This window comes from Colletotrichum fructicola (genome assembly GCF_000319635.2).
Source record: "Colletotrichum fructicola Nara gc5 chromosome Unknown KSG_Nara_v1_contig01, whole genome shotgun sequence".
In the NCBI taxonomy this organism is placed as follows: Eukaryota; Fungi; Ascomycota; class Sordariomycetes; order Glomerellales; family Glomerellaceae; genus Colletotrichum; species Colletotrichum fructicola.
The window spans coordinates 9,096,659-9,119,227 of record NW_027094051.1 but is presented as its reverse complement, the minus strand read 5'-3'; the positions used below and the strand labels follow the sequence as shown (position 1 = coordinate 9,119,227).

The window sequence follows — 22,569 nt, the reverse complement described above, 5'->3', positions numbered from 1 at the left end:
CGACCCTTAAAGGGTTTAGCACTGAAGCAGCTCTTCTGCTGCACGAGCACCAAGACGATCTGTGAGCATGTTTTTGATTCAAACACAGCGGGTTGCTCCTGAGCCCCAGTCCTAGGTTGAAGAAGGCGACGACTCTCTGGACCGCATTTATCAGGAAATTTAATTCTTTACGGGAAGCTTTGTTTTTAGAATCCTTTCCCGACTAACCGCAAATGGATAATCATTGCGCCAAACATGGACGTCTGATGACAAACTGCGGCGCAATTGTCATGATCTTTCCCTTCCTGAACATGTTGCATACAGCACGACCAGTCATTGTCCGCGAAATGGCGATCCACTTGTTGCTGGTCCCGTCTCGCGTGATGAGGGATGTTTTTAAATCGAATCAGCGTACCAGACTGGGGTTTTCCTGAAAATATGTCTAGGTATATGAAGGTCGAATCCCCGGACTTATCCTGTTGTCGAAGACGCACCTGCTGCCATCAAGCCATACTCCCTACTTCACAACCAGGACGTTTTCCAGACACCTCAACCAAAAACAGTCTTCCGACACTCTCTGACCCAATTTTCACGGACGGCATCGGCAGTACAACATGACATCGCAAGAAAGTCGAACAACAGAAACAAGGGACGCCGAGGACTCCCCTTCCCCTACGGACATAGATGTCGAAGTTCTGGGCCGGCAGCGCCCGGCAGTGTTTGGGTCCTGGCTATCAGAGGTTGGCTTTTGCTCCTCACTACTTGGACTCATGCTAATGGGGGTAAGTTTATCTGGTCAACGTGCCCAACTACAGTTGCTATTTGGCTGACCCCAATCTTGCAGGAATATCTCGTCGGTGGCTTTCACATCATCCTGCCCCAGCTTGCATCCGATCTTAATATCCCCAGCGAATCCCAGACGTGGCCATCGAGTGTGTTTTCCCTTGTCGCTGGCGCCTGCCTTCTCCCGTTCGGCCGAGTAAGCGAAAAGTTCGGAGGTTATATTACGTTCAACATTGGTCTTGGATGGTTTTTCCTTTGGACCCTGTTGTCCGGCTTCAGCCATAACTACGTCATGCTCATAGCCTGTCGAGCCATGGCAGGCTTGGGGATTTCTGCGGTCCTTCCGGCCGGCATGATGATGCTCGGCAAGACCTATCGACCCGGACCTCGGAAGAATCTCGTGTTCGCACTTTACGGTTCCTTCGCTCCTATCGGCTTCTTTTTCGGCATATTTATCGGTGGTCTGACCGGGCAATACTTGTCATGGAGATGGTACTTCTGGGTCGGCTCCATGATATTGGGTGTGCTGATTGCTATTTCTTTCTTTTCCATTCCGAAAGATTATGGCAACAAGCATGAAGTGCAGATGGATTGGCTTGGTACTGTTACAATCGTACCAGGTCTTGCGCTTCTTATCTACGCCCTTACAGACAGTTCTCAGGCTCCAGAGGGTTGGAAAAGCCCTCAGATTCTGGTCACCCTTATCGTTGGCGTTCTCTTGCTGGCAATCGGCTTTTACATCGAGAAATGCGTCGCATCCAGTCCGCTTCTTCCGCCTGATCTTTTCTCGACAAAGTACATCAAGACTCTGATGTTGGCCCTATGGTTGACATATGGTGTTTTTGGGCTTTTTCTCTTTTATAGCAGTTTCTACATTGAGTTGGTTCTCCGCGCATCGCCACTGCTTACGGCTGCCTGGTATGTTCCCCTGGCTGCTGGCGGGGTAACAATCGGGCTCGTGGGAGGTTTCACTCTCCACCTACTCCCCGGAAGGCTTCTTCTGATCCTTTCCGGTTGTGGAAGTATTGTGTGTGTTCTACTCTTTGCCATTATGCCAGAAGATCCAAGCTACTGGGCATACGTCTTTCCGTCTATGGTCTGTGCAACAATTGGCATCGACATTGCTTTCACCGTCAGCAATGTATATATAACAACGTCTCTACCTCAACATCATCAAGGGCTTGCTGGTGCTCTCATCAACAGTCTACTGTTTCTTGGAATCAGCTTCTGGTTGGGCATGGCGGACATAGCTGTCCATCAAACAAGCGACTCCGGGCTCAGGTCCAGTTATAAATCGGCGTTTTGGGTTGGAGTAGGAGCAGCAAGTGCCGCAGCCAGTCTTTTTTCCACTGTCAGAATTGGGTCAGCTAGTAGTGACTTGACGGTGGAAGAGAAACGGCAGCGGGAAACAGCGGGCCAAACAACTTTGGAGGATCATCACCGTTAAGATATGGATGTAACAAAACTTAGGCGTCTTTAGGATGGTCATACGGTGTATGAGAAGCCGATCGAATTGGTCTCAACCGTAGATAGCGTCTATTGTATTCTGGTTGGGGGTTGCCCCAAAACGCTCATTCTAGCATCATTCGTCAGATTCCACAGTACTTCTATTGTCAAGCACTGCATTTCTTCCCCCTTTCCCATTCATAACTTCCCCCTCAATCACACCACGAATGATCGAGCTTTTGGCCTGTCATGTGAGCCGCTCCTTGGGCGCCTGCCTTCTGAATCACTTGACATTCTCGCCGTCTCTTGTCTAACTTGAATTTCCGTCTGTTTTTGGATTCCACGTTCCCCCAAAATGATGGCTTCTTCGCTATCGTTCTTCGATGAATTTCTTGTATTCGCCGTTACTCCCCCTCCTCGACCCCCGGAAGAGATTACTGTATGGTTTCCAGGACGTCTGTCAGATAGGTTGGTCAAAGGATGAGATGTCCTCGTTTTGGTGCCATTGTTTCCGCAGCTGTCAAGAGGATACCCTGTTCTGGACGAGGAAGAGCCCAACAGAGTCGGAAAGTACCTCTTGAAAAACACTTTCAGAGCCGAGGAGCAGCCGCAGAAGATGGCTACATAAAGTTCCAGTGCGTACCAGACGAGGGAGTAAGCCAACTGTTGATAGAGCTCTGGCTCGTTTGCTAGTTGTCGCACATAGTAGAACCGAACGCATCCCGCTGGGAGATTATGGTAAGCGGAAGGAAGTCGATGCTTTTTTACTCAACACTCACCAACAACTGATATGATACCCAGGGCAAACACGGCCGAGACTGCCCACTTTTGTCGCTGGTTCCATGTGAATGCGCGTATCTCAGCAGTGAGGGAAGGCGACTTACCTTGGGAAGCTGGAGATTCCAAATCATAGGGATCGGGCAGATCCAAAGACATATATCTGTGATGATGACGATAATACCGGCAGCATCCCAAAATGCTTGCTGTTTAGATTGCGTCATGCATTGTTGCATATAAATAATGCGGTCTCCTTTCGATGTCCAAAAGACCTCCGGTGGACTACACTCGATAACAGACATAACAAAGTGCCCTACACCCATGCCGATGACAACCACTGTGAGGCTGTGGACCGCCCATCTCATGAGTAGTCGATCATCAAGGCGCAGGTAGAACAGAAGCAGGGCGACCTTGACGAGCACCATGGCGATTGCATACAGTAAGCGAGAGACCCAAAACGACTACACCGCATTGCTGTCAGTACTTTTTGAACGTTGCGAGCTCGATGCAGAAATATGTTGAAAATCACGTCACTCACTAGAAGCATTGGCTCCCAAGTCTCTGCTGGAATGTCTGCTCCTGGTTCTTGTTAGTAATGGCGAGGAGTTGGGGTTGGAGAAAGAGAACTCACTGGCCTTTCCAATACCGCGAACGACCGAAATCATTACAGTGATAGATAACGCGATTGTCATCAACTGAACAAGTCAGTGTTGCAAATTCGCATTACCCGGAGAGAAGAGCGGATTCCTCTTATGGTGTCTTACTGTTCCAAATGCCATCATGACTGGCAACTGTGAATTAGTATCGTCGTGTCTATGACGCAGTCTCTTCAAATAATCTACTTACTGTCGTCGAGGCCAATAGCTTTCGTGATGACAAGCCTTGCCCACATTCGCATTCCCATAATGATGATTATGAAGATCATAAAACCGGCGTTGATTCCAAGAGCTCTGCATTGAGCTTGGTTGAGTTCCATGGCTATAGCTTCGCCAGTAGCTTGGCGTGCAAACACAAGTAAATCGGTCATCCCCATGCCCTTTGGAAACGAAGGGACGCGCGAGTCGAGCAGTTCGGACAAGCGTTCCACGCCAGGAGTTTAATAAGAAAGGCGGGATGGGAATTTCTAAGGGCAGCATTTTTTGAAGCCAAGGAAGCCGCAGTTTTCAAGACATCTACCGCTCGGACATTTTCAAGGGTACTCTGCCGCATTACTACATGTCAGGGAGCTGAACCGGGAAACGGCTTCTATGGTTGCAAATCGCCTGCCCTGCTGACTTCTAGGCAACCTTCGCCTGTTTGGAGGAACAGAGCAGCGAGTCATACAAAATGTTCCGCGTGGCTATAGCTGCTAGTAAAGCTGTTCATTGTTGAATTTGAACACCCATGGTAAGCCTCCCAACGCTTGACAATGCTTACCAACTTGTGTGGTCTCGTAATTCCTCCGACTATCTCCACAACAGTGTGGTTCTTGACCCTCATAGACGATCAAAGCCCATGCATTTGATCCTTGCATATTGGTCTAGGGACCTCTGAAGGCCGTTGATTCGCTTCATTCGAAGTGGCCTTCCTTTCTGAGGAACAGTTGGTTCGTGATCCCCGGCCCTACGGAGCTCACACCACTACTTGCGGGGTGATGGTCGTTTTCAGGGGGTTGAAGACGGGGCGAATGGAGGTGATCCAAAAACTAAAGATACACGAGATGATGCTTAGACGTTTCTGTGATGTATGAGCTCTATTTCACTTCTTTGAGTTCTCCTCTGTTGATCTATCCTGGGCTGATAAACACATCTAGACGCTTTTGTAGGCATCTAAATCCACAAGAATATCAGTGTCATTCTTGTCGAATTCAATCACGCCTTCACAATCGAGGCTTTAGTCGCCGCGGGGGATACATGGAGCTTGACAGTTCGACAAATACAGCGTCTAGGGACATGTCCGGGGGCATTCTTGAGTAAGTAGCCGCGCGTGGGTTGCTAGTCCTGGCAGGCATCCTTGTGGGTATAGTCCTCCCCTGCTTCGGCTAAAGCCACGGACGCCAGAAATCTTAAGTTGCGGGACATTTCCCTGCTTGGAATGCCTCCAGCTACTCACAATCCAGACTTGAGCTATCAATGTCACATCTGCATGACGGATGCGCCATGGAACATTACGACAGCCGTCATTGAACACAACAACAGCTCTGCGGGCTTCTGTCTCCGGGCACTCACAGTGAGACGGAAAATCTGATGTGACTGGTCGAAACAAGTCCAAACTGACTGGCTTGATGGCAAGTGCGGCGGTGCCTGATTGAGCAGCCCAAGGAGATTCAACATCCATGAGCTGTGGACCCTTGAGCCATGTCGTGCATATGGAATCCACATGAGGAGGCAGGGAAATTGAGACTTCGTCTAATGATTCCATCTGGTTGGTGCACATCGGCAAGCGGGGAATCCCGTTGACCCTCCTGTCTCTCGGGTCGTTTTTACAGTCCGAGAAGTAGCACAAGGCCCCTTTCCCGTATTTTGGCCTGGAGAAAGCTGAACACATCCTTATCGAGAACAAAGTTGAGAAGGTTCACGGCGTTGTGATCGATTAGCATTCGGCTAGAACAGAGTTTCGGGAAGACGTGGACTTCCCGTCAAGGTTCAAGGACATGGACAGTTGGTGATGGTTGGATCGGTGGGTGATGTACCCGTGCTCGTCTGGAGCCACTCAAAGTCACCTCACCAAAAGCATCTTCTAGTTTTAATGCTCGAGTCGGGAAATTTACCGGCCAGCGTTCCGGGCGCATGGGCCAGGGACAAAAGTGAGAGAGAGCGAGAAGAGAAGAGCAAGACTGATGCTCATGTGATCAGTAACTGGCACACGGGCAGCCTACCAAGTCGCGAACTATTTCCTAAGATCTATCCAACTTCTTTAATTCAAATGTTCTTTGTTTGCCTTCTGCTTTCTGGCGCTATAACTTCGTAAATGCTGCAGGAGAGCATGCTTCGGCCAGCAGGATCCGGAATCGGAGCCGTAAAAGCGGGTCTCTCGGAGATGTGGATCCTACAGCACCGGGCAGCCACTGGTGGATGGTATTATATAATCACTTCGTTTATCCGGACTTTTGCCAAAACGCTTGTTGCCAGCCGGCTCCATCTGGCATGCGACAGATTTGTCTCGGAGGCGCCTTCTCCTTTCTCGTTTGGTGCCGCTCCTTCCTTCACGCGGCCTCTCACTCACGCGACGTCGTTTCTCAACTTCAACGTCGGCAACCAGATACTTTGCTTGCCCCGACTTGGACTCGCATCAGAAAAATGAAAGCTCCTCACGATGTCCACATTCAATGGTCTTGTCGCAGAGTTTCCTGACATTCGCAGTAAGTCTTTGCTGACGAAAAAGTAGCATCACTGTGACCCTGGGGCCCGCGTGATAGCTTCATGTTCACCCGCTGCCTCTCGCCCCGACGCGCCTTTTCCCTCGAAATATCGTTGCTAATTGCGTTGCAGTTGACTTCTTCCGGAAACATGCCGGCCATCATCCGCCACTGGCGTGCTTCCTAAGCCATATCCACAGCGACCACCTCGCAGGGTTGGAAAGCCTCCGCTCTCCGTTTGTCTACTGCTCCGCAGCCACGCGGGAGATGCTCCTCCGTCTTGAACGTTATCCCTGTCGCATCAACTACGCCAAGGGTATTCTGGAGGCTCGCGTGCAGACGTACAAGCATCTCAAGAATCTCCTCAAACCGCTGCCCCTGGATACTCCCACCACCCTCGAGCTTGCTCCCGGAAGATGCATCCAGGTCACTTTGCTCGATGCGAACCACTGCCCTGGTTCTGTAATGTTCCTGATCGAGGACACCCATCACGCCGTTCTCTATACGGGTGACATCCGAAGCGAACCGTGGTTCGTCAATGCCGTCGCCAGAAACCCAGCAGTCGTTGAGTACACCTGTGGCATCAAGACGCTTGACAAGATCTACCTCGACACCTCTTTCATCCAGAACGTACCGTTTCAAACAAAGGCCAATGGCATCGCGGAGCTGCTGCGCAAGGTGGCCTTGTATCCCGACGACACCATCTTCCACATCCAAGCATGGACGTACGGGTACGAGCAAGTCTGGATTGCCTTGTCCAAGGCCCTGAGATCCAGGATCCATGTGGATGACTACAAGATGCGCGTCTTCTCTTCGTTGACTGGCAAAGCCTCGAACGATCGCTTCAGCTCGTCCATACATCTGTGCCCTGAGGCGCCGGCGTTGGCTGGTTACATATGCGGCAATACACCCCATCCAGGTTGTCTCACACGGGACGAGCACGTTCGACTTCACAGTTGTGAGAGAGGCAACTTTTGCTCTGTTGTTCGAGGATCAAAAGTCGTTTCCATCCAACCCCTTGTCGCGCATCTTTCCAACGGAGCCGAGATTGCCGAGGTCGGTGTCGGCGGGGGCGGAGACGACCTGGAGCGGGACGCGGAGCTGGACACGCTGTCGTCCGCCGACGTCGAAGCCGTGCTGGCCCTGCTCAAGGAAAAGGGCGATCTTACTCAGGAATCAGGGTCGCTGCTCCGGGAGCTTCTCGAAACTGGGGTCAACACCGGGCGGAACATGTCTCTCGACATCGATATCTCATCTTTTGGAGAGAAGAACGAAGCAGCAATCCTCGATGCCTTCCGGTCGGTTGGGCAAAAGAGACAACCACCCAGCTCTAGTTTCCTCAGCACGGGAACCGATTCCGAGCCACCCTTGCCGAAAACTATCACTTTTCCTTACTCCCGGCACTCATCCTACCAAGAGCTCTGCGACCTCGTCCGAATATTCCGACCGAAAGATGTCTGGCCTTGCACCGTCAATCCCACAGACTGGGTTAGGGATAACATCACCATCCATTCTCTATTCGGCAACTTTTGCTCTGGTGATAGCTTCGCACATGACCTCGAAATGGAAAGGTTCGCCAGCCGGAATGCGGGACCGCTCGAGCAACGGGTGTCTCAAAACATTGACACCAGTCAACCCTCTGAGGGTGACATTGACATGCCAACGTTGCATTTCTCGCAAACAGATCAAGCAGCCGAATCCGAGACAGCCGTTCAAGAGCCCGAAAGGACCGTGAACAATGCGACCGCCGGGTCCGTGACGTCGCAACCGCCCATCCGGTCGGGACGGGGCTGTTCAGACGGAGGGGGCCGGAAAAGCCAAGAGTTTTCCGTCGCCGGCACTTCGAAGAGCAAACCATCGTCGTCTCGTGGAGTTTCAAGCGTACGAGCGGATGCATATTCGAACATGGCGAGGAATCTTGTTGGGGGCGAGTGGACCCCGATCGGTTTGCTGTCCACCTTTGACCATCATACAACGCTTGATAAGGAGCTAGGAGGAAGATAGAAACTTGCCGGCGTCTCACTTTGTAGATACCCCGCACCATATCGCATCAAAATAAGTGACATAATGCTTAGAGACTATGATTATCATTGACGGTTGGTTCAGCTCAATTGATGAGCTCTGAGGACTACGGATCGAGGCTCGCAGCGCTGCTGCATCCCAGCCTTGCACCCAGTGGTACACACACACCTCCGCCCAAACAAAGGAGATGTTTTCCGCTCGTCGACGCACTTCTACTGTGGACGCAGCGCGCCGGCCTCCGATACACCCCATCTTCCATGGATATACTGCCGCAAGCTCTTTCCCCAGAACGCGAGCGGCACAGCGATGCCACCCACCACAAGTAAGATCGCGCCCAGCTCGAAACTGGCGCCGAGGTAGCCCTGTGACTTGAGCCACGGGGTAACAGCATAAGAGGTTGCGAAACTCAACATGTATCCACCTCCTCCGACAATGATCATCGCCGGAGCGGCCCAGCGGGGGAAGGCCTCGGTGACCCAGAGTGTGGAGGCGATACCGTACGCCGCGGCACTGAAAGCGTTCAAGACATAAGAAACAAAGATCCAGATAAAGTTCCACTTGTAATTTACCGTGAGGCCGTAGACGAATACGCTGCCTGCGCCGGCAAGTACTGCGGGTAGGAACGCGATGAGATAGTGCTCTGCATCGCGTATTCCGCCATTACGGAGTGTAAGGCGCCGAGCAACCCGGGATGTCAGGATAGTCGACACGGGCCAAGCAAGGAATGATCCGATTGCTGCAACGGGATTCACCATGGAGATGACGCGCTCGGGAAGGTTGTACGGCGGTTGCGCCATCACCATCGCGTACGTCTCACCGATGAAGATCATGGCGCCAAAGTTGAGGGCGTTGAGGATGGCAACCCAGAAAACGAGGGGGTTGGCCGCGCACAGCAGTGTCTGCAGGTAGCAATTCCACATCTCTCTGAAGCCAGCACCGCCCTTGCGAACTCCCCACTGACGCACCATGGTCGACCACATCGTCTCAGGAGGGGGCACTTCGGTGACTGCGGCAATGGCAGCAGCCTTGCCGCCCGGGATGGCTTCCCAGTCATCGTACATCTGGATCTTCTCCGAGCCTCCTTGTACAAGGACGTGACCGTCAAACGCTATGGCCGGGCGCACGAAGTAGGTCTCGGGGAAGAAGAAGAAGACGCAGACGAGGAGGGCTAGGCAGGGAACTACCCAGGCTGTGTAGAAAGCCCTCCATCCGGATTCCGAGAGAGCAGTGACACTTGGTAGCGAGAGAAGGCCGAGACCACATCCCACGCTCCAGAAGAAGCCCAACGCGTTCGGTCGCTCGTCAATGAAAGTGAGATCAATCACCATGAGCATTGCCTAAGCCAAAGGTTAGCCCAAGTTTCGACGAGGAGCATCGTCTTGAACATACAGCGCTCAAGCTCAAGCCGGCAGAAAACCCCTGCAGACTCAGCGCTGCAAGCAATTGGTAGAAACCAGACGCGTTTGCCGCTAGGACAGTAGCGACAGTCAAGCAGACCGAAGCAAGGAGGAACACCGGCCGCCTTCCCAGAGCCACTGACAACGGAATCCAAAAGAAGGCACCGAGGCCAAGGAAGATGGTACTGGGCGTCGAGACGAGGATATTCAACGGGTATTTGTCAGGTTGCTGCGACGTGTCAGTCTACACCGCTGTGGTCAAGATAGCTTCCAGCGACTAACCCCTGCGTTGAACTCGGCAGCAAGCGAGCGATACATTAGGCTAGCAGCCTGTGTTTCCATCATGGAAACCACCGAATACAGCGCGATAACACATAGAGCGACGATTCGCTTTCGAGGGCTCCAGTTAAGCGGATCGTATGGCGAGTTGCTGGGCATGGGCAGCTTGAGCGTCTTTCCATCGGACGTGATGAGGTAGATGCTGCCGGCGAGGTCGGCCGAGACCGGCCGTTGGCTGGCACGGGACGAAGTCGTCGAACTCATGTTTGTAGTATATGGTCGGTGAGTCGACCGAGCGGTAGGAAGACAGAGACAAAAAGAGAGATAGAGAGAGAGACTCAAGAGAGCGAACGCGATATAACTGTAGTAACCCAAAGGTCAAATTAAAGATGGCCGGTGTGCTGCCAGAACAACTACCCGTAAAACCCCAACATCATTGTCTGAACAAGATACCAAAACGGCAGACCCCATTGCTTTTGAATAAGGCTCGAAAAGTTTGTTTTTGACATGGCAGGAAGGCCACGCCGTCCCTGGGCTGGCGGTCTGCGGGAGGCTCGGTGGCAGCTGCGACAATCACTGAACGATTTGGGAAGCGTCAAAAAGTCTATTGGAATTAACAACTCTAGCGCCAAGGAGACCAGCAGACTCAAGGTAGGGTGAAGAAAGTAGGGCTGATTGCTAGCTCCCCGCCGCCATCTGAAACTGGCGCCATGGCCCCTGGATGAGGCTATTCGCTGTTGTGGGGTGCCCCCTGGCACTCGTAGCTGCGTCTCATTGTATCAAGAGAGAGACAAGAGAGGATGGGTGTAGGGAGACAAGATGGCTCGCCCCAGTCGCGGGGGTTCGGCGGGGGCAGAGAGTCTTTCGTGTTTGTTTGCAGTAAACACAACTACGACGACGGGGTGCAACGCCGCCGAAGAGACGAAAGTTTATGTGCCCGACAGTGACCAGAACTGCCTCCCCCAGATAAAAAGAGTATGCCCTGCCCGTTGACTGATCACATACAGGTTCGTGCCCGAAGCCTAAAGTTCTGGCAACTCCGGACGGGCAGCAAATTGAGCCTGGCGGCCCCTGCTTAGACGACGGGCGACTCGCCAAAAGCGTTTCAAGCGGAAGTTTATTCACGACCTTTCAGAGGCTTCAGAGGTGCGCTAGTCTGCAGTCTCTTCATATTGCAACGCTGTCGATATTGTGATGGCCCCGCGCAGGTGGCATCATGACGCCAAGGCTTTTCCACCTGCTCGGAATGTGCAAACGAAGTCGGCCTGGGTCTGCCTGTCGGCACCATCCGTGCCAGTCGGCGTTTGCAGCACTCGATGTTTCGCCCGAACCCGTCCCGCCTGCTGGCGATGCAGAGAAGCGAGTTGAAGCTGCGAGGGAAGAAGGCTAAGCGAATAGACATGAGATGTTCTGCTCGCGGTCAAAGACTCAATCTCTCTTGCGTGTGTGTTTTCTGCTCGATAAAATCTCGCGAAGGATATCCCAAGTAGTCGGCGATAGGACGTGTCCGAGTGCCTCCATCTCATGCACAGCATGCCCGTTTCTGCACGTAGTACGCACTCAACACCACACCACCCGCTATCTGTTTCTCATTACTCAGAAGTTGCATCGCGAGACGGCACGCTAACCTTGAGTCCGTCCATCGGCCGAGTCTGGAGGAGCAGCGGGTTTCAGGACATGTTGTTCGTCGCTTCTGCGTTGTCTTTCTGGCACTGGCTGTAGGCGAGGTAGCATCAAAAGGGCAACCGACTGGGCGAACGGACATTCTGCTGTGCGGAGAAGTCCATCTTCTGACCAAGGATTCAACCATATCTTCATTTGGATCGAGAGATCAGCTGCATGCCTCGTACTCTCTGCTAGCCACCAAAGCCAAAACCTCGCCAACGGGCCAAGCATTCATCAAGCCACAGACTTGGCTAGACCCGGGCCGCCTTTACCCACATTCCTACGTCTGACGGGTGTTCACTGGAGCGTCGGAGGCTCACCCCGCGAGCGCAAGTAAGAAGCGCACCGGAAGAGGCCCCCGCATTGGCGGACGGAAGCTCGGGGAGTTAGCAGCCTATGACCGTCGTTGGGGGCCGCCACCAGCCTGGGTGCGGAGGCTTTTCGCGGGATGGGTTGGATTGATGCAGAGGCACCAGACCAGACCCCAATCAAGCACCCATCCAAGATTACCAAGCGGCGAACAGGTGGCGTGTGTAGCCGCACGAAACACAGGCAATGAAACCAGGAGGCAAAGGCAAAAGCAGCAGTAGCAGTTGTCTGCTATTTTGACGTTGGCGGGAAGAAGACGCGTTGTGCCGGTGGGTTTCTCGTGTCTGTGTCAAATAAACACGCCATTTGGTGCTGCAGCGTCAGGCGGTAACATTCAAAACCTATGTTCAGCGCCGCATCACTTTCACATTCTGGTATGTAGGCTTACGCGCCTCGTGATGTTTGCCACTGGAAATACCTTGACGCCTCATCTCAGAACTGTGCATATCCGATTCTTCAGCCCTGGGCGTCGTCACCTCCATCCGTTATTGTTCTTCAATTGGTCGACGGCTCATGCTCAGCTCTGTTAAGTGTTCTCCAAGCGGGGGCTGCTACGTTGCAGCATTATCCCGCAGTAAATATTAGCGATTGATTGACATCCCTTTCGGTCCTGTAAGCTCTTCGGGTCCGTCTCAGCCGGTGTGCTTTCCAGTCATGTTCGCATCCGAAAACGTCCCAAGCTCAATAGCAGTCTTCAATTATCAATGCGGTGCAAGACGTCGTAATGGCGTACGAAAAGGTTTTTGTGATGCTTGAACTCTGTGACGGTCACATGCAACCCGCCATCCTGGGGGGCGCGATTCAACAGGTCTTATCGCCATCTTTGAACTGCGGCGCAATGCATCCCGAAGTCCAGGGCCTGGATTGACACGGGACGGTGCATTGGACCATTGGACATGGACATACTATGTAGGGGCAACCAGCATCGAGACGAGAAATGGGGGCCAAGGGCCGTTTGCTGGGAAAGATCGGCAAGATCCCGAACATCAGCCAGCTGGGACACGGCCATGGGAAAACAGAAATGCCTCCAGAGAGAAGAAGCCAAAGCCGCCGCCGCCGCCGCTGTGGTTTCGGTGTCCATGCTCGTCCCGTACGCGACCCAAACTTTTCCTGCCAACGGCTCGTCGTCCAGCTTTTCCCAGTGAGTTATGAGGACAGTACATAGCGTCGAGAGGGAGCATGGGGGCCACACGGCGCGCCTGCATATGAGGAGGAGCTTGTACCGATACGTCCATGGCGCGGACACAGCAGCCACTGAGAAGAGGGAATCAGAGCAGGGATGCGAGCGTGGGCGCTGGAACAAACGGCCTGTCTGGCCGAAGAGGCCCTCTCCATTCTGGCGGACTCTGGCCAGTCTGCGTGAAGAGCGACACTCCGCATATTAGCCGTGGCGCGGGTTCGCGGCCCGGCGGACAGCACACACGGAGGTTTGAGGTTTCTCGTGGGCCAATGTAGCCCGTATCGCCCGTATTGCCCGCGTCGGCACCCCCGGCTTGGGGGTCATTTCACCCGGCGATTTGGCGATGGTGCAATGAGAAGCAATCTATCTCATTGCAGACGGGGTCGACGGACCCTCTTGCTCCCCTCCTCCCCTCGTGAAGCGAGATGCTCTGGGTGCAGTGCGGTGCTTAGCCAGAACCAGAAACAGAACGGGCGGGCCCAAGCTGTCGGCCCAGAGTCCGTTAAATGCGGCCACGCTGATTGATGCCAGGGTCTGGGCTGGACTGGGGATGGGAATCGTGGAATCATGGAATAAGATGCCGATGGAAGAATTGTGGGAACATTCTTGTGCACCCCCCATCATGGATGGATGCAGATAAAGGCTTCGTGATGCCCCAGAGTACTCACACACCGGATGGTTTGTTCTAGTTGGAAAAGGTCTGCTGTTCTTGTTGTCTCTCCGTACCAGCTTTACTTCATCTTCACGCTCACCAAGTCTACAACAAGACGCAATCCATTTGTTGTTTTTTCTTCTCGGTATCCTACGTCCGCTGCCTCTGGCTTTGCCCTGTTTGGGACGGTCACGAGGTGCCATTCTGCACTCAATTCGGCACTACAACCGCTGTCAAGAAAATCCCCCGAAGGGCTGCCTCTGGACTAGGCCTGTTCCTGCGCCGCCGAGGTTCCCGTCCGCGTCTTTTGTGGTTGACAGGCTGGCTGGACTGGCTTTTCCACCACTTGGGGATCACCAAACCGTTGAAGAATCCGGGGCGTTGTGGTGTGTTCGTGGCATCACGAGACGGGTCGCAACATATAAGAAGAGGATTATTACGACGGACGGGGTTTACTGCGCGTCGCCCGGTCGGCTCGGGGTCGAAGACGATTGGATTGGATCTGATTTGCCCTGGTCAACAACTCCCGAAATTGGATTCGAGGAACACTTGGTCCGACACCGTTATTGCACCATTTCCACTCATCAGTCGGCAGCTGACTTTTAGTCTCTGCCAATACCTACCTACGTATCAGTCGAGACCTTGCTTCTTTCTGTTGGCTGACTGCAGCACGGCACACGACTTGAGGTACTGATGGATGCAGAGTATCTCTACTAGCCACAGGAATCACCAGGACCAGGAGATACAACAACTGCTGTGTACATTCATCTCAGACTCTGGGCAACAACGGCAGCTCGGATGATGAAGGCCCGCTGGGCCGCTGGCCCCACTGAGGCGCCCCCCGCAAATGTAAATGCAACTGGGGAGGGCGGAAAAGGAGGAGAAGGGGGTGGTGTTGTTGGTGGTGGTGGTGGTGGGCAGGAAATTGGGGGAGGGGGAGGGGGATTTGGAGATGCAGAAGTACATTTACATGAACATGATTATGGACATGGACATGCCGGCATCTTCTCACCCTCAGCGACCCTGACCGAGAACCTGGACAACTTGTCGAATCATCCAGCAGCTGGTGGCAACACAACATCAGCTTCCGCTGCTGCGTCTGTCAACAACAAGCCACCACCCTCCAGGCCGAGTCTGGGGAAGAAGGGTCGCAGGGGTCATTCATCTGGGTCTGGGTCTGGATCTATCTCCATCTCTTCTAGTGGTGGTTTAGGCACAGGAACATCATCCCAAAGCTCCTCTCGCAGAACGTCCGCCCGCATTCTTAAGACCTCCCCGCCGTCATCTGCCGCCGCGTCCCGGGCCACCTCCGTCTCCCCTACTACCGTATTCTCTTCTTCCAACACCACCACCACCTCTCCCTCTCCCGTGTCTGCGGCCACCACTGCTGCAACCTCGGCCGCGACGACGCGCTCGTCGACTGTGACTCCAACTGGAGCAGCAGCAGTAGCAGCAACACCAGCAGCAAGCCGCAAGGTCTTCCCCAAGAGCATGGAGCCTCCCGTCGTCTCATTCTACGGCGCGGAGCCCATTCCGCTCCCGTCGCGCTTCGCCGGCGTCAAGAAGCGCCTCATCGCCGGCCACGAAGCCGCCGTCGAGGCTTCTTGGCGCCGCCTCCTCGACGCCCTGAGGACCGAAATCGCCGACATCCAGACCAAGGGCTCCGATCTCATCCCCTCCATCAACTTCACCGACATCAACGACCCCGTGCGCGTCGAGGCCTTCGCCCACCGCCTGCGCAGGTATGGCGTCGCCGTGATCAAGGGCATCGTCTCTCCCACCGACGCCCAGAGCTGGGTGCAGGAGACGCATGAGTATCTAGACAAGAACCGCGAGTTCAAGCCGCCTGCGCTACACGACCCGACCTGCATCGACCTTTTCTGGACGCCGGTGCAGGTCCGCGCCCGCGCGCATCCCAACATGCTGCGCGCGCAGAAGTTCGCCATGTCCTTCTGGGAGTCGACGGACGATCTGCACATCACGCGCGCCCCCGTGAGCTACGCCGATCGCCTGCGCATCCACAACGACAAGCTGGGCGCCGTCGGCCAGCAGAACGGCAACTCGGCCGCCGACTCCCTCAACGCCAGCGCCGTCATCGCCCAGATCGACAGCGGCAGCCTCGAGCGCTGGGAGCCCGACGGCTACGGCCGCGGCGGCACCTACGAGGCCGTCTTCCGCGGCGACTGGGAGTCGTACGACCCCTGGGACCCGGCCGGCCGCGTCGGCGCCACCACGGACCTGTACAACGGTGCCGGCGCATGCAGCATCTTCCGCATGTTCCAGGGCGTACTGGCGCTCACCAAGGTCGAGCAGGGCATGGTGCGCGTCCTCCCCTCGCCCAAACTCGTGGCCGCATACTTCCTGCTCCGGCCCTTCTTCTCGCCGAAACGCGGTCCGCCGGAGCAGCCGGACGGCGGCAAGGCGGATCAATGGGCCGCCTACCTCGACGCGTCGAACTGGACGCTCGACCCGGAGCCCAACACCATCATCCACGGCGCCGTTCCCGGCCACGCGCAGCGTATCACGGAACGATGGCACCCGCATCTGCATCTCCGGAGGAGCCTGGTGTCTCTGCCCAGCATGCAGGCGGGCGACTATGTAATCTGGCATTGCGACCAGGCCTACTCAATAATCACGGGTGGCACGAGACTCGGCGTCCCGCCCTCACTGCAAAACGAGTCTAACGAGCTGTCCCTCTTGACTTACACCCCCGTGTGCCCGTTGACCCAGACCAACGCGCTCTTCCTCGCCCGCCAGCGCAAGGCCTTCCAGACCGGGCAGCCGGGACCGGACTTTGATACCCTGTTCGCCCTGGGCAGCGAGGCCTCGCACCAGGACCGTCCCGGTGCCAAGGAGGTCGAGGAGTACGGTGGAGTCGACGGCCTCAGGGCCATGGGTCTGGCGCCGTACGACGTCGAGCCCGCCGGCGCATCGCCCAAGAGGGAGCTGAACGGGAGTGGTGATGCGATGGACATTGACGACGAAGAGGGCCTACGCAACAAGTCCAGGACGGAGTCGGAGCAGGAGCTTCTGAGGCTCGCCAACATCATCCTGTTCCCCAACCGCTACGACTTTTACATCCCGACGAACGGGAACGGCACGCGGAGCAGCGGTGACCGGACGCCGCGCGCGCAGGGAGCGCCTCCCAAGACCAAGGTGAATGGGGCAAAGAGCTGACGGCGTTGGTTGAAGGGGCGGTGGCGGCGTGGCGGTAAGCGTCTTTCGTCGGGCAGAGACGACGAGGATGAGGACGAAGACGATGAGCATGAGCCGGAGACCGTTTTTGAGACCGAGACCGTGGCCTCCAAGGTTAACGAGAAGGATACCATAACAGTCACGGTCACCGCGGCGGATGTCTAGATTGCGTTTTCTTACCATGATACCCTGCAGTCTGGCCATTCGTCGGTCGGATTGAGAGAGAGAAGGAGAGACGATGGAGAGAGTGAGGAAGAGTAGGAATTTTGTGAGACCGCCCCCTTCAACGTGACGCTGGAAAGCAAGCAAGCAAGCAGACATGTATGCCCAGATGATGATGATGACGGAGACTCGACGTTACGAGACGGGATCTGTCGAGGATAGATCGCGATTAGATGTAGTGGAAACAGTCGACGATTGGTACGTGTCGTACCTAGACTATCAGACACACACATATTGCATTGATGGAGCTTGGCAGGGCCCGCTTTGAGGCCGCGATGCATTCTCTTTTTTGCTGTTACCAATTTCCATTTTGTTTTCAATTTCGTCGGTTGGTTGAGACTTTCGGACGCATTATCGCAAAGTGTCATCAATGATCAAGATGACTGCTGCCTACTAGAGGAGGATCACAAGCTGCAAGCATGGGGAGGCTTGGTTTTGAGTCCCGGCCGGGACGTTGCCGGCTCAGTGTCAGACAGGGACCGGGACGCATTCCCGGTTCACCAGTTCTCGAGACGGACCGCCGCCGGCCCCTGCTTTGCCGCCATTTCTCAACCGGCAGAGCACATCTCGGGCTGTCAATTCATCCCGTGTGACTCGTTGGTCGTCACCCACGCCCTTTATGAGGTTGGAGGTGAGATAGGAGACACCAGTATATAGTTTTCGGTTCTCTCACACAGCATCTCGTTCCGCAACAATGTGTGTTTGCATGTGAACATCAACTCTACAACACCACGAATACAACAAAACACGGAGGCCGCGCGCGGAGCCATCGCCGCACACGCAGGTACCCACGCGGCGCGCTCCCCCGCGGTCTGCTCCCGGTTTCCATTTGTTGCCAATCGGCGTTCCGGTCTGTCATTATCTTCCCTTGATCCGAGCTCTGACCGGTCGGTGCCCATCGTTCGTTTCTGTCGCGCGCCAGCGAGGAGAAAAACCCCTCTCGGTCTGGGTCCTATCTTGGCCTCTTAGCGTTCTGGCGTGACCCATAACGCGACGGAAAGTACGTAATGAAAGCTCACGCCAAAAAAGAGGAACCTCGTCCAGGTCGAGTGTCGCCGCCGAGTGCACGCGGCGCTCCGTGATAGCCAATTCCCCGGATGTGGGTGGCAGTTGGGGGCACTGGCTGGATTGCCAGGACTGGGCATCAAGTTGGCAATATGGTCAAGGGTCCTTGGGATTCCGGTGCCTGAAACTCACTCCACTGTCGTCTGATTTTGCTATCGTTCTGGAAGCCTTCTGGCTGCGTCTTTCATTGGCAGAGACACCGAGACTTGGCAAGTCCAACATGATGTTGTGCGGAAGTACTCTACTCTGTACGGTTAGTCCTTGTCTCTTGAAAGTCTCTTCTTCTTCCCAGCTCTGCTCTGCAGCAGGGCGAAGAACCTGAACGGCAGCAAATGCGCCCTATGCAGCCTGCAGCCAGCGAGTCAGTCCCGACATTCCCGCCAAACCGCGATGGGGAGGGCGCCATGCCGTGCTGGGTTTGGCCGGTCGGGGTTCTACCCGCTTTCTATGTTCCTGTGCAGGATGCCCTGGAACGCTCTGCCAAATCATCCCGCCCCCTGTTGGAAGACCTGAACTGAAGGGCATTCAGGTCCTTCAATACCTACCTCACTGCCGGTATGCATGTTCAGGTTCCGGGAGACAGACATGCTCGTTCGTTGCCGCTTGCTGCTGTCAGCAACAGCAACAGCTAAGAAGCCTGATGTGCCATCTTGCCAAGCAAGAACATGCAACGCTACACACCATTATCGGGGTGGCCGCCGGCCCAGCACGCGGTCAATTATTATCTTTCGGCAGTGTGGCAGCCAAGCAACCAAGGGATTGCGCCCCAAGTTTTGCCTCTCATTTTGTCTCTGGAGTCTTACTCCAAGGCTCCAAGGGCCAGCGACGTCCGTCGGATAGTGGCTTGTTTCTCCATGTTCAAGTGAACGACCATTGAACGAATCCGACGTCGGATGGTCTCGACCCATTGCCAAGCCTGACAGACTGGTGAACGGGCCAAAGGCTTGACATGATGGCCGAGGTCCTTTCCCCAGCGACGATTGGGCGATCCAGGAAGCCGAGAGACGCGGAAAATGCTTGTCTGCGTGGGACTGTTCCCATCGAAACAAGATACAGCAGTACCTGATATTACATCGGAGATTTTTACTGTTTACATGTACACACTTCCCTAGTCTCTCGGATCAGTGGCTATCGTCGGCAACCGATTGACCATTCTTCATCGTCTTACCCCAATGTTTGATGTGATTCTCATGCAATTGATGCCGCTGGTATCTCATCAACGGTGGGACTGCGGCGAAACATGGGAGACGAGAGGGAGCAACCGGGGGGGGCAAAAGATGCAACTCACAACTCTTACTCACAGATCAACCAAAACCACCCTTGGAACCACAGCATTATGAACATCTTTTGGAAAGGTCTTTGCTCCGTTATCGTCGGTATCGGCCGCCCTGACGTTGCTCCGACAAGGGTTCACCCCCGCGCCCACCGCACCCATTGATCGCCCCAGCCAGCTGCCACCCATTCACAAGCGTTCCCCGGCCGTTTCTGCTTATCTGCGTGGGGACCCTATTGCCGTACGCAGATGGGGCCCCATCGACGGTTGGTCTTGTCTATCATGACCCGAGTAAGTTACATACTGCGTTGTAGTAGTCGCTTTCTCTCTCACCTCCCGCACTGCGCGCGCACACCTGCTGTGCAGTACACGCGCATCCCAGGAACCGCCGAACCGGGAGACGTCAGATGAAGGTTGGGTGGCTAGCCGGGGAGGGAATGGATCCGCGCGGACGACGCAGAGGAGGTAGCGTCGGGGGAACCAGGCAAGCCAGGGGCCACGAGCCTGCGAACTGCTTCCGGCATCTCTGATAGAAATAGACGGCCTGTCTCGCTCTCACCCTTCGGCCTGTGGTTCCCGCGGTGTCCTCGTCTTCCCTATCCCAAACGGTCTGATCGGCGTCGTGAGCATTAGTTGCCGACCCTGCAGCACAAAGAGTCCGAAGAAAGACTATTCTCACCACAGTCCTTCTCTGAGAATAATTCGGACCCTAGACCTTTGAGTCAAAACACCACACTGCCAGCATCAACCCGCCATTATGGCTGCTGGCATGGAAGAAAAGACTGTCGGCCTCTCCCGCGCCGACAGCACCAATAGCAACAAGCTCGGCCAGGTCGAGTCGGGCAACAATGCCGCCGTTGCACAGCAGTACGGCGAGACCGTTCGTGGTCTAAGCCCTCGTCATGTGCAGCTCATGGCCATTGGAGGTTCCATCGGTACTGGTCTCTGGGTATGTTTGCTTCCCGCGATGATGGCCTCACTTTCAACTCAAGCTAACCCCCTTTCCAGGTCGGTATTGGCGGTGTCCTCTCCAAGGCCGGCCCTCTCTCCCTCGTCCTCGGATACACCTTCTGGGGTCTCCTCTTCATCTGGCCCCTCAACCTGTCCGTCGCCGAGATGTGCGCCTACCTGCCCATCCGCGGATCCATCTTCGAACTCGCCTCTCGCTTTGTTGACCCTGCTCTCGGATTCGCCATGGGATGGACCTACTTCTTCGCCGGCCTCATGCTCGTGTGTACAGAATACAGCGCCGTCGCAACCGTCATTCAATACTGGAACTCCGACATCAACGCCGCCGCCTGGATCGCCGTCGCCATGGTCTCGTGCGTCGCCGTCAACTTGATTGCAGTCAAGTACTACGGCGAGTCTGAGTTCATCATGGCTTCGACCAAGGTCGTCCTCCTGATCGGCCTGTGCCTCGTCACCCTCGTCACCATGTCCGGCGGCAACCCCATGCACGATGCCTACGGCTTCCGCAACTGGGGCGACGGCAACTACATCCACTCCTACTTCACCGACGGCGCGACGGGTCGATTTCTGGGTTGGTGGAAGGTCGTCATCTACGCCGCCTTCACCATTGCCGGCCCCGACATGATTGCCCTGGCCGCTGGCGAGATCCAGAACCCCCGCCGCACCATCCCTCGCGTCGCCAAGCTCATCTTCTACCGTCTTGTCGGCTTCTACGTCGTCGGTGTCCTCTGCGTCGGCATCATCTGCTCCTCCCGCGACCCCGGTCTGCTGGGTGCCATTGAGAACGGCGAGCCCGGTGCCGGTGCCTCCCCCTGGGTTGTTGGTATCAAGAACCTGCACATCAAGGCTCTTCCCGACATCATCAACGCCTTTATCCTGCTTTCCGGATGGTGAGTTTTCTTCTGCTCTGCCAACTTCTACTATATACTAACAACGCCTAGGTCCTGCGGTAACGCCTACCTCTACTCCTGCTCCCGAACCCTCTACGGTCTCGCCCGCGACGGCCAGGCCCCCAAGTTCCTCCAGAAGTGCACCAAGGCCGGCGTGCCTATCTACTGCGTCCTCGCCGTCACGCTCATCTCGTGCATCACCTTCCTCGTCTCCTCCAACGCCGCCGTCGAGGTCTTCTTCTGGTTCGTCGACCTGACCACGACCGCCCTCATCATGACCTACACCTTCATGCTCATCACCTACATGGGCTTCTACCGCGCCCGCGTCGCCCAGAACTTCCCTCCCGAGACGCTGCCCTACATCGCGCCCCTGACCCCCTGGTTCCCCGCCCTGGCCCTGCTTCTGGGCTTCCTCGCCCTGATCTTTGTCGGCTTCGACAACTTCTACCCCTTCAGCGTCCGCGGCTTCATCACGTCCTACTTTGGCTTCATCTTTGGCGTCTTCACGTTTGTCATCTGGAAGGTCCTCAAGCGCACACGCTTCGTCCAGCCCAAGGAGGCCGACCTGCTCAGCGGAAAGGCCGAGGTCGATGCCGAGTGCAGGCACTGGGAGGAGGGTGGTATTGAGGAGGTGGAGAGAGCAAGACTGGCCGAGATGTCTGTTGCCCGCAGAACCTGGGAGAAGATGTGGTAAACAGCCACAGTGATCTACAAGATACCTGAATTATCGTTTCAATGACAAAAAGTTTCATCATCCACAATGCTCTCACCGTGTGTGTCTCTTTCGGTGATGGACTGGTGTAACCCAAGTGAACCTCGCCTCCCTTTGTCAGGCCATGTCTTTCAAAACCATTCTTGGAGTCTCAGAGCCCAACATGCCGTGGCCCGGCTTCCTCTTGGCCGAAGACAAGCATCCGATCCCATCGTGTCCAGCCGCGGCAAACCCACATCTTCCCCAGAACCCCAGGCCAAGCACCACCCATCCTCAAGACGGAGACTTGTCCGCGTGTCCATGTCGACTCCATCGCGGCGCTCCAGTGCTCCAACTCCTCGCATTCCCCAACACAAA

The 22,569-nt window shown here is 55.2% G+C and overlaps 5 protein-coding genes across 5 annotated transcripts; 3 read left to right on the top strand and 2 right to left on the bottom strand.

Moving 5' to 3' along the window:
• Positions 1-2,897: 2,897 nt before the first annotated feature.
• Positions 2,898-3,961, bottom strand: CGGC5_v002618 (uncharacterized protein; the record flags this gene model as incomplete). Its single annotated transcript, XM_032025038.1, has 6 exons — positions 2,898-2,933; positions 3,093-3,446; positions 3,524-3,564; positions 3,617-3,680; positions 3,750-3,769; positions 3,832-3,961. 6 exons carry the CDS (start codon positions 3,959-3,961, stop codon positions 2,898-2,900), a joined length of 645 nt encoding a protein of 214 aa, XP_031878308.1.
• A 2,318-nt stretch (positions 3,962-6,279) lies between these two features.
• Dclre1c (Protein artemis) lies at positions 6,280-8,326 on the top strand (the record flags this gene model as incomplete). The annotated part of the gene is made up of 2 exons (XM_032025039.1): positions 6,280-6,325; positions 6,456-8,326. 2 exons carry the CDS (start codon positions 6,280-6,282, stop codon positions 8,324-8,326), a joined length of 1,917 nt encoding a protein of 638 aa, XP_031878355.1.
• A 230-nt stretch (positions 8,327-8,556) lies between these two features.
• CGGC5_v002616 (putative MFS-type transporter) lies at positions 8,557-10,284 on the bottom strand (the record flags this gene model as incomplete). Its single annotated transcript, XM_032025040.1, has 3 exons — positions 8,557-9,681; positions 9,734-9,970; positions 10,024-10,284. 3 exons carry the CDS (start codon positions 10,282-10,284, stop codon positions 8,557-8,559), a joined length of 1,623 nt encoding a protein of 540 aa, XP_031878298.1.
• Positions 10,285-14,684: 4,400 nt separating this feature from the next.
• ybiU-2 (Uncharacterized protein) lies at positions 14,685-17,246 on the top strand (the record flags this gene model as incomplete). Its single annotated transcript, XM_032025042.2, has 2 exons — positions 14,685-17,042; positions 17,079-17,246. 2 exons carry the CDS (start codon positions 14,685-14,687, stop codon positions 17,244-17,246), a joined length of 2,526 nt encoding a protein of 841 aa, XP_031878353.2.
• Positions 17,247-20,398: 3,152 nt separating this feature from the next.
• On the top strand, positions 20,399-22,194 carry put4-3 (putative proline-specific permease put4; the record flags this gene model as incomplete). The annotated part of the gene is made up of 3 exons (XM_032025043.1): positions 20,399-20,590; positions 20,650-21,500; positions 21,552-22,194. 3 exons carry the CDS (start codon positions 20,399-20,401, stop codon positions 22,192-22,194), a joined length of 1,686 nt encoding a protein of 561 aa, XP_031878352.1.
• Between the last annotated feature and the right edge of the window lie 375 nt (positions 22,195-22,569).